Source organism: Cucurbita pepo, chromosome 12 (genome assembly GCF_057944985.1).
Source record: "Cucurbita pepo subsp. pepo isolate OVF chromosome 12, ASM5794498v1, whole genome shotgun sequence".
Classification (NCBI taxonomy): Eukaryota; Viridiplantae; Streptophyta; class Magnoliopsida; order Cucurbitales; family Cucurbitaceae; genus Cucurbita; species Cucurbita pepo.
The window spans coordinates 3,768,496-3,780,213 of NC_141809.1; the positions used below are offsets into that span (position 1 = coordinate 3,768,496).

The following is an 11,718-nucleotide window of genomic DNA, read 5'->3' on the forward strand; positions in this document are numbered from 1 at the left end:
TTGTGCCCAAACTATGACTGACAGAAAGCAATGGCAAGACTTGCACTTCCAAAAGACAATATATATCCAGAGAGGTACCGTTTAGACCCCAGGTTGTGTATGTACACTTCCACACGTACGTACAATCCGATCTGCATCGCTCAAACATGTTCAAAACGTCAGGCTGGATTCGAGTAACGAAAATCAGAGCAGTACGGAAATGGCAGTCTATTATCGACGTTCATAGAATGGAAACTTATAAGAGCATGCTATATCAATGAGTCATGTATCAAAATGTTCCTACTCATAGTAGTGCTACTAATACACGAATTATCTTTATCATTAGCAAGAACATAGTCAAGGAGTGCAAACAATTCAGAGTCTCTACGAGAGGAAATAGCTAAAAAATGAACAAATTTACAGTCTAAAACCAATGTAGGCAAGATGGAAAATAGTACTAAGAAAAGAGACTACATAATCTGTACATGCAATTTCCTTGACCCAAAATAAAGCTCCAATAAATAATGCTAAAATGAAGAATCCGCAGCAATTTTGATGTACACAAGCATGAATTTAAGATGGATGCTGGAAGCTGTGACCCGGATGTGCTCACAATGCTTATCAATCCCAGTTATCGACTGCTAGGGCCGCCAAGATCGAAGTCCATAGTGTAATCATATTCGATAGTTGGAATAACAGATGCAACAAATTTTAAGAACAAGAAAAGATACCTACAAAAAAAATGGAAGAAATAAATTAATAAGTAGAAGAGCTTGAGATGCTTGGTATAGCTGGTCTCCAAAACTAGATCTGCTGTTTTAAATAAAGTTTAACGTACTTACTTGTGAACTTCAGGTTCTACGCCTCGGGACATTAACACATCAATGATCTTTTTCATCACAGCCCCATGTCTGCAGGGATGTACAGACGCATGCTTTCCAGGTAGGTGGGGATGGTCCTCAATGGTCACCTGTATCCCAGAGATTGAATTTAAAACATAATTGGAAAATCAAGTTCCACATGACACTTTTGGATGAACAAATTTGTAGACAACAAAACAAATGCATGGGTCCTCCAGACTCCCCGATATGAGTTCAGCATACGACATCTAAAAGAGATTCTTGTTCGTCATCTTAAGCATGAAAATTATGTATTATCGTAACCACAAGGATCCAAATTTGACAATTCATAAATTATGAGAACTTGAACTTAAAATGACGATTTGGTTGATGAACCTAATCCAACCATACAATTGGGTTATAGATTGGGCGTTGGGTGTTAGTTATTCTTTCGAACTCTCACTTCACCTAAAAAGTATCGTGAAAATATTATGTTTTAATTGCCGAGCCTTCCTTTCTGGATATGATGTGAGTTACTGTTGTTTACAGTCGTCATCATTTTGATTTTTTAGCTGCAGAACTTGAGATAGGTTTCATAGGATAACGAAGATGAAGTTGAGGAATTTGTATAAAGAGGGCAAAGGCAAAGCTTAGTGCTAACAAAGAAGTTTTTACCTCTTGCTTTCCTTCTTCCTTTTGTGTGTGTTTGTTATGTTCAAGTTCTCAGATTTCATAGTCTCGAATTTGGACGTAAGAGCTAATTCTCGATTTTTAATGTTCTTTTACCTCTTTTCTTTGAACAGCGTGGCATAACAAAAGGTACAACAAATCAATCCTAAGCATACGGTTCAACTGAAAATAATATAGAATAAATGATGGACCTCATAACAGGATCAATCTATTGCAGATGGCACAACTACATTATTACATATTCACAACATACCGTTTTTCGTGCATGATCTTGACTAACATCTTCAAGTACAAGTTCTGGCTGTAAGAGCATCCTTGACTGAAATAGTACACAATGATTTAAATATGCGTGTGCTAATAGAAGTTGAGTAAACAAGCATTAAAAGAAGTTGCATAGTAATAGAGAAAAAAAAAAAAAAAAAAAAATTGCTGCCCATTGTAAAAAAGTTATATTCTATTGTTTACATAGCAAGAAAACTCTAAGAAATCGAAGCAGTGTCAGCAATGTAGAGTTGATCATAGGAGCAGTACAGTATATCAATACTTCAATACCAGGAGACAGACACATAAATAATTAAGGAACAAGATAAAAGAATAAATCTGAAGAGATAAAGGAAGTCTGTTTATACAGAAGGTATCTTACAACATGGATTGTTGGTTGATATGCCATTCATTACTAGAAAAATAGACACCCAAACTTAAGATACTGTCCTTAATTCAAACGTCTTAGTAAATGAATGCATAGTGATTTGATGTATAAGATCCAAAGTTCCCCCAGAAACTAAGAATTGAAGAAGAATACAAACACAAACCTCGTCATATCCTGTAAGCCAAACGCGTGGTGTCTGATAATATTTATCATACCTGATATGAGAGAAAAATAGCATAATTGTCAAACTTTTAGTTAACTTCTTCTGACAGTCTAAAAAGCGTACTTATAGAACATAAACGAACCTCCTTATTTTAGATCACACGACACAACACAAGTTTTCCTCCCAAAAATACATGGTACCATACAATTAGCTATAACAAATATAATTTTAGTATATTCTTTTTCTATGGCTATTCCCTACTTGTATTAATAAAGTTCTTTCATATGATATTGGTAAAACCTAATGAACTACAGTAATCATCAGGAAAAGTCTGATGGAAAGCTAAAACTTCTTTCGACAACAAGAATTCTCGAGTCCTTGATACTCGGTAGGTTTTAAATTTAATCTGAGATTTACCATAACCCCAAAGGACTTTATAGCCAAGACCACTCAGGTTGAAGCCAAGATCACTACCAGTATGCCTAATTTTGAAGATTTTAAGAGGACCACAAAGGTTAAGCCACAAACATTTACTTATATACCTAACCCTTAAGAGTTATCACAAATATGACAAGCTGTTATAACCAGAAAATCGAGAAGATTGGGACTCTAGAAGAACACTAAACGATGGAATTGGTTGCCCTTACGATCCTAGGCCATAAATCTGCGCACTTCCTAATCCGTAAGAGTCAGGTGCATCTATGATAATTTTCTACTCGAGAAAAATGGCAAGGACTTGATTCCCTAAGTAATGCCCCAAATGCTCCAAATAATGAACCTAATAATTATACCAAAAATCTTAATAATAACTACCTTTTCTACAAAAAGCAAACAGAAAGTAACCTGCATTTAGGCTGTCTGAACTCATCCCCCCGCCCCCCTCCTCCTCCTCCTCCTCCTCCCAAGAAAAGATTCTTTGGATTACTATAGTCCTTGCAGTACTTCGGAGATTTGGGAGTAGAAAAATGTGGAGCAATTCATAGACAGGAATTTTTTCGGGAGATCTCGAATTGTACTACAATTCAAGTTTCATATTGGGGTGTCCATTCCTAAGAAATTTTTAACCACCCTCTAGTGTTGCTTACTCCAATTGCATTTTTTTTTTTTTCATAACTTGCTTGTTTGGCTGGACACAAGGATTCTTTCCTACCAACCCATGAACTTTGATATATTTTTATTCAATACATTATACATTATTGTTTTTAAGAATTATATATATATGTATATAAAATTAAAAATACAAAATATATATATATATATAAAGCAAGAAGAACAACAGAAGAAGTCGCCTTACGTGATGCTGACATCATAAGTTCGTGTTCGTAGGATATTATCGTTGTCAGGTTCATGGGCAATTTGGTAGGTCAATGGCAGAGTGGCCTACAATGAAGAAGTAAATGTAAACATGAATACCTCATCAAAATACAACTGTGATGGATGTGAGCATAAGGATTTTTTTAATCCCAAATGGTTATTATGTGTATGATAAAAATGAACCAAGAACTTTCTTTATGAAAACCAAGAGATATTTTTCAAAATGAGATACCACAGAAAGGATCCAGATTATTGCCCCCATTCCATGCCTTGCAAAATAAGAGAGCATGGATTTTTAACTCAAACTTGCAACAGTTGAGTAAAGCTGAAACTTTTGTTTTTGTGTGGAGGGTGTGTCTTTTATAAAGCTCAATACTTTCAAGTAGAGATGTCTATTTAACCACGGAGAATGGAAAAAGGAGGAGAGATTTCTTACTCTAAGCTAAACGGGAAGATTTTTTTTTTTAGTGTTAGAACAATATATCATATTTTTGCATATGAAATATTATTGAATTTATTAGAATGTTTTACATTTTTTTAATAGAAATTATATTGAAAAATGGAAATTATCCATTAAAAAGATCTTTTCAAATGAATAAATTAAAAAATGGAGAAAATTTTCCCCCGGAAAACCCGATCCCTGCAAAAATAAATGGAGAGTTTCACAGAAATGAGAATTGAAACTGGTGGTGGGGATAGTTCCCCGTCCCCACCCCGTGGACATCTCTACTTTCAAGCCACATATGCTCATAAACTTGCAAATCATAAAATTTACGTACTGCATCAGTTCCAATAACGTTGTCAGTATCTTCAATATCAGCCAGGTCAGGAATATCCTCTTCATCTTCACCACCAAAATAGTTTGGAATTGACTTAACAACCTTGGGCCTGCTGATTTCAAGAGTTTCCAGGGAAGGCAAATTTTCCTCTTCATCACTTTTTTCCTCTGCATGAAAGAGCACATGTTATTTACCAAATGTAAATTCCTAGTTTCAAACTGAAAGATAAAGGTACCCTTTGGTTTCCCGTGCGTCGCCAGCCAGCCATCACCATCTTCATTATCAAGAAGAACTTCACCACCTGCAGCTTCATACTCCTCTTCTACAGAGGCAGCCCGACGCAGGCAAGGAACTGGAAACAAAGTGAACAATCATCCTTAGTTTCGATAATGGCTCAACAAAGTTGATGTCTATTACGCCAAGAATTACAATAAAACAATGACGTTAATGATGGTGCTGTTATACCGTTTCTGGTAATCAAGAACTGCTTATCAGGAGGCAAGTAAGATTTCCTCTTGTTTATATCACCTGACTCCCTAAAATCATGAAGGAAAATGCATTTTAACACATAATAGACGAATTGAAAACACTCCCAAAACTTAAGGAATAAAATGAGTAGAGGAGGCAAGAAAATAAAAGGTACAATTTTACAAGTGAGCCACTAATATCAGTTTTCATGGGATTGTGGACAGACCCACATTGTCCTTTGCTGAAAAAAAGGGATAGGACGGAACGTAGTATACATTGGATAATCAAATTTTGGGAGAAAGACTGTTAGGAATAACGCCTCTCCACAATGGTATGATATTGCCTACTTTGAGCATAAGTTCTCATGGTTTTGCTTTGGGCTTTCCCAAAAGGCTTCATACCAATGGAGATGTATTCCTTACTTATAAACCCATGATCATTTCTTAAATTAGCCAATGTGGGACTCCCAACCAACAATCCTAACTGTCCTTCAAAGCTATGAAGAACCTGAAAGTAAGTCGACCAGAAGCTATTGTTTCTACTCTAATTTTGTCCCAATAGATATTATACTTCAAAACAAATCACCAACTTGCTTCTCAAAGAAGGTCGTAGAAATAATTTCAGAAACATAAGAAAAACCAATGATTTAATGTCCCTTATACGTACCCCTATTTACCCCTCTCCTCTTAAGCTCTCTGAAAAACTCCTGATTCAAAGGACATTAAGGTTTTTTCCGAACTATTCCAAAGCTCTACCATCCACTAAAACAGAGATAACTATACTTCTTCATCAAAGTCTACAATGAAAGGCTTACAGTCCAACACAGACCAATTGACCTTAATGTCCTTTGAACAACCATGAACGACCTCCATCCACTGTTTTCGAAAACAGAATCAACAAAATTGACAGGATTCAGAAAAGAGAATCGATATAAATTGGTGAGCATATAAAATCTTCCAACAATTTGGAACATCGCAGAATAACGAATCAACAAATTCGATCATCGAAATTGAGAGAAATCACATGAAAATACCAAGACCAGGTGGGACACTTGGAGACGAGATTATCACCGGCGATGATGAACTCAGAGACACTGAGAACGCCTTTCTCTTTGAAGGCGGAGACGGTTCGAGGCCCTGTGATCCTCTCAACAGTTCCTTTGAAGGCCTCGTGGAGCTTCTGCGACAAAGCCATGATCGCAAGCTCTCTGAAATTGATGAATTAAGATGAAAGATTCCGGAAATTGAACCAGAAATTTGGAAGCCCCAGCAGAATCTTGACTATGATCGAGCAGCGAAATTGCCTTCAATGGGGAGAAGACTGAGAAGAGACGTAATGGTTGTTTTTAGATAAAAATGGTTCAAGTTGGGAGTCAATTTTAAAATATTAGATTTTAGATTAATTACAAATTTCAAGATTTTTTATTTTGAAATCCCAATTTTTTATTTCAAAATAATTTGTTTTTTTTAATAGATAATAAAAATAATAATAGCTAATTAGCTGCTTTTGCTCGGTGAATAAGAATTGTCTTCATTAATTCTATCCTCAACCACGTGTTAAAACTTCAGACGCTAAACAATCCCGAACATTCAAAGGAAAACCAACATTGATCAAATATTTTTTCCTTCGAATTACGACTTATTCGAACAAATTTCACTTCCCTCTTTGTGATTTTACTACAATTGAAGTTGTACAATCAGCTCGTGGCCTTTGATTTTGGTTTATTTCTGCAGTTTGCATTGTTATTGCTCGCTCAAAGTTGTTGTACGGTTTTGGGTTTTTTTTCTCCTTTTTTTGATTGATCACTTACTTTTTCATTTATCGTCGATTATTACGTGGTAACTGCTTACATCGTTGAACTTGCTCGAGTATTATGTAGATCTTTACTTTAGGGAACAAGCTTTGTTGGAGACAAAACTACGAAGATGCTCATGTGCTACTACAGCCGGTAAAAGCTATCGTTTGGTTCATTTCAACCAATCTAGTTCAATTAAAAGATTTCAATTTTATATCATTCGACCCCTAAAGTGAATGAATTTCTCGACCCTCTTTTAAAAAAAGTTTAAACTTTAGGATTTTTTTTTTTTTTTTTTAGAGTTTCACAAATGAAATGTTAAGAGAACGTAAAAATCTAAAAAAAAATATTTAAAATAATAGTGAAAAAATAAAAGGAAGTCAAAGTCAATTTTAAAGGGATATTTTGGTCATTTCAACACCCTTAAAAAGAAAGAAGAAAAATGAAATATAGAGATAAATGTATAATTTCACACAAGTTTCACAGAAGTAATTCGGAGGAAAAACTGATCAAAAGACAGAGCTCCAATTGAACCTCAAGAATGGTAAGTTACGAGTTCTTAGCCAACTTTGAAGTCGTTTATTTCTTTTCATAGTTAACAAAATTGAATAAAGTTAGTTTTATTAGGAATCTAGGCGAAGGAACTGAGTTGAATCATGTTAATTAGAAAAAAGAAAATATATGGAGTCGAAGAAATTAAAAAAATTGCGAAAAACATTTGATTATGGAAAAAGCTACTAAATCGAGTGGAAAACGAATGCAGACTTGTTAGGTAAGATTCGAAGGGATGTGTGCATTGCACGAGCAAGGGGCACATGGTAATTGGACATTAATCATGAAAAAAAGAACCCGCTACTTCATTTTTACTTCAAACTCACACTCGTAGTGGTCGAAATTACTTGTGCGTGGAGGCGCATGGAGCACAGAGCATGTGTAGAGTGAGCTTTTGCCTGAACCGTCTCGTGTTTGTCTGTTTTTTCACCTTATTCAATGCTAAACATAATTTAACTTAAATTAGGTCTTATCATAAAATTTTTAGAAAATTTAGAGCTCCTAACAAGTAGAAAAATAAGCAGTTGAAAGCATGCACACCCAAGCAATCATTAAGCATTCTTTGAGTAATACCTAGCATTCAAACATATCTTGCCTTAGGTGGCTATAATATGCCGATTAGAAATTTAGAAGCTTAATATGGATGAGAGCATGTGAACTTACTGTAATGCCCTCACGCCCTCACTTGTGACAGTTAGGGCGTAACCCTAAAGAAAAATTATTGAGTTGCCTAGTGCTATGTAAAGACAGTTAGGGTGTAACCCTTGATTAGTGACGGTCTACTTAGTATAAAAGAATTGACTTCATTCATTTAAGGTCTCTGGCACATTAGAGAGTGCTATTGTTAGAGCTCCATTTGTGATTGAAGGGGAGCTTGCTACGTACTATTTAGAGCTTGAAATGACATAAAATAAGGAGTCAGTTAGGTGTGACTGAGGAAGCTTTCAATTAATGTTCACTGGTAGACACGTATGCAGATATTAGGGAGACCATAAAGAGTTTACTAATAAGGAGACTTGATTCGTGCCTGTTATACCCACCAAGAGTCGGAGGCTTGATGAGGGCACCCATGACGAATACACTAATCACATATTGATTTAGACAAACCAAGGATATTAGAATTCAACTAGCTAAGTTCACCTAGAACTCCAAGTAACTTTGATGGGTGACTAGGAGTGACGTTGTTAGTATGAGCTTGATAGGGTTAGACGAAGAAATAAAATTGGCTAACTGGACTAGATATAACTCATAGCCTTTAAAACACATAGCCTTGAAAGCATTGAATACAGGGGAAAGGTGTTTGATCATTCGGTGACCTGGATGCAAACTATAACGACCCTCCTTCTCCATTTATATATAAGGTTGTCACTGCGTGCATGCCTTGACTACTAAGTGTGAAAAATCCTTTAAAACATTTTACTGTAAATGTTATCTAATCTAAGGGCTACAACTTAAATGCAAAATACAACTAGCTCAACTTTATATCCATGACCTTTATAATAACTCAGTCATTTGTATATGAGTGTCTTACCTTTTTCATCCTCGACCAGCTTCTAGTTACTTAAAGGATGTAGAAAACATGGAGTGAGTACAGAGACTTAGTAAGTGACCTACTGGTAGGCTCTTAAATGCATACTCAAGCCAATATACTATAACTTATAGAGTATCCATCGACTTAGTATATAAAACTCATCTTGGTTCATATCACATGATCAACTTGAAAAACTTCTCCTAAAGTAGCCTTTAAATCACTCCCCATGAAAGATGAGCATGGTCACATGGATGGTGCAACTTGATCATGACATCTTGCTAATAGTACCTACTGCAGGGCATCTCATCTAGGTGAGGGAAAATAGGAGACACATCATGACGTTTTGTTCATGAAACATGGTGCAAGGCATCCCACCTAAAAGAGGAATTAGGGCCTCGAGATAATGATCACCTTAGGACATAGTACCTAGCAACTTAAAATTTCTTTTATTTATTTATTTATTTTTGGGGTGGGTATGGTCTTGAACGACTCTAGGGTATGCTCTTGGTGCATTGTTCATTAATAACCCTAGATTTACTTGAAATTCATGTTATACCCTAAGGTAGCCTTAAACATTCCTAGATCTATCTCATGCCATAAATTATTTGGTAAGGTGGTCTTAGAAAACGTACTCAAATGCTTAAAATTTTAAGTAATAGTCGATAGGAGTAATACATTAATTTTTCTACTGAAAATTTACTAGTTCTTTGATAGGGATGATTTAAGGCCAAGTGTAATGGTTCAAATCATACGAGGTCATTAAGGTCATGAACAGTAAGTGTCACAGTTTAGGGGTATTATGGTCATATACATCCCCAAATTTCATAAATAACTTTATCGTATTAGAGTATTCTCAACTTTAAAATTGTATAGGCAGTAGTAGGTTATTTTAACGTTACTTGATACCCGAGCAAAATTCTCAGTTTGAGTCCTTAACTCATGGTTCTTACTCTTCTACTCACTACAAAGAGAAAAGAAAAGCATAAGTGCTTAAGGTGCTTATGTTCTAAGAAAATTTTTTAAGTTGTTCTTTTTGCTTCTTTTATTTGTTTCGGTATATTTCGTTCGTGGGCCATATCCAACATTTTTCATCAGATATTTCGAAAGCAATTGGCTCCCTCTCTAGTGAGCTTCACGAGCGGTAGTGTGCAACGTTTCAATAGTTTTGGCTATGAAACAATCGAGATCTAACGTGACATCCTGTTCCAAACACATTCGAGATTGAAGAAGTGGTCCAACCCAACCAATTGGAGTTAGATTCACAACAATTCCATCCAAGTTTGACCAAAGAGTTTGAGATTGGTTAAGGTTCAATTCTGTCTAGTTTTTCTTTGTTCAACAACTTTTTTTTGCCTAGTTCAAATGCATTTCGTATCGGTTCAGGTTAAGTTCTCACCAATTCAACATCGATTATATTATTTTGTGTTGGTTCAGCTTGGTTGAGGTCCAAATCAATTTCGTTCAGCCTGGTTAAGGTATGGGTCAATTTAGTGACTTTTCCTTGTGTTGAGTTGGTTTAAAAGCTTTTCAAACCTTTCTCGTAGGATACATGAGTTACGAGAGTTGTACATGTGTATAGTGATAATGGCTTGTGATATTGAACTCTGTTGAGAGTAAGCCTTTAAAACTTTTGGAATTGGTTAATCGTGGTAAGATGTCTTATCTTATTGTTGAAATGTTATATACTTGGTTAAAGGATTATTTGAGATATGTTACGCCCGGTAAGATCTTAATATGAAACATGATATTAATCTAGTATAAATGTTAGCTATGACTTTAATGATGTATATATACTAGCTATGCAAATGATGAGAACATTATTATATAAAAGGAATGATTATGATGATAATCATTCATTCAAAATTATGACTCTTTTATGTCCCTACTTGCATTAAAGCATTCAGTTCAGGGTCGGTATATAAAATTGAGACCACTGAAGTATGAAAGTGGTGCATATTCAATGAGGCCGAGGGAGGATGAAAGTGATGTGAGCCTAGTGGGTTGTATGTGTACGAAACTAGGTACATTAAATTGATGTACATCCCAAACATAAGAAAGAACTCGAGTCCAAGGCTATAGTTTTAGGTCCCACTCAGAATGAACTACATCATTCATGTTTGAATTTTTCAATTTCAAAAGTAGGGTCATTTATGAGACGTTTTGATGGTGTTAATATAACACATGCGGTCCCACTCGGAACGGGATTGTGGAATCCGGTGAGTGACTAAACTTGGGAGGGATTTTGTATATGTGAAGAGAGTGTTTGCGAGAGGTTTTTCTCAAGGTTTTTCACCAAGAAGAAGAGGAGAGGTTTTTCTCAAGGTTTTTCACCAAGAAGAAGACCTTCCATGTACCATGATCACTCTGTTTAAAGAGTCAAGTTTGCATGTTCATGCAAATTTGAGATCACCAAATTTTGACATTCAAAATTCCACTCAAATGTTTTGGATTATGTGGCAAGCATGCATGTTTGAGTTAACCAAATTTTGACACTCAAAATTCCACTAAAACTTGTGGGGTTTATTTGGCAAGCATGCAAGTTTAGTTAAACCAAATTTTGACACCTCAAAATTCCACTAACATGAATTTTTCCATTAAATGAAGTCAACATTTTGACTTTCTTCATTTTAATTCAACAATTAATTTGAATAATTAATTTCAAATTAAAGTAACATTAAATGATTAATTAAACTATTTAATTAATATTTAATATTAATTCAAATGCCAATCCCAATCAATTCCGACACATAATTGATTAAGATATTTAAATCTTATTTAAATATCTCAGATTCTCTCCTTTACGAATTTGAATTCGAACACTTCGAACTCACTCGTCACACTGTTCTATGGTTTAGTCCGATATGAGCTAGCAGAGGGACCTAATGGACCTATAAATCATGGGCTCCAACGATTCAAGATTAACCGGCTAAACTCATTAACCTTGTTAACCAACATTCGT

General features: G+C 35.3%; 1 protein-coding gene across 2 annotated transcripts; it reads right to left on the reverse strand.

The window, feature by feature from the left end:
* Positions 1–292: 292 nt before the first annotated feature.
* On the reverse strand, positions 293–6,227 carry LOC111784605 (autophagy-related protein 3). Of its 2 annotated transcripts, XM_023665256.2 has the most exons (9): positions 5,915–6,226; positions 4,879–4,949; positions 4,649–4,765; positions 4,414–4,580; positions 3,615–3,700; positions 2,321–2,372; positions 1,762–1,827; positions 822–949; positions 293–710 (listed from the first exon to the last, which is right to left on the reverse strand). In XM_023665256.2, the coding sequence occupies exons 1-9, from the start codon at positions 6,073–6,075 to the stop codon at positions 611–613; spliced, it is 948 nt and encodes a 315-aa protein (XP_023521024.2). In that variant the 5' UTR covers positions 6,076–6,226; the 3' UTR covers positions 293–610. The 2 variants fall into 2 exon arrangements, with proteins under 2 accessions (XP_023521024.2, XP_023521025.2); XM_023665257.2 differs by lacking the exon at positions 1,762–1,827 and having other exon boundaries at positions 5,915–6,227.
* Between the last annotated feature and the right edge of the window lie 5,491 nt (positions 6,228–11,718).

Bases quoted from the DNA above. Each gene is read 5' to 3' on its own strand.
- LOC111784605 (XM_023665256.2), bottom strand. From the start codon at position 6,075: ATGGCTTTGTCGCAGAAGCTCCACGAGGCCTTCAAAGGAACTGTTGAG. The intron at 950-1,761 runs GTATGTTGTGAA...TCTGGGATACAG, and splicing joins AAGATCATGCACGAAAAACG to GTGACCATTGAGGACCATCC. The intron at 711-821 runs GTAAGTACGTTA...TTTTTTTTGTAG, and splicing joins GTAGAACCTGAAGTTCACAA to GTATCTTTTCTTGTTCTTAA.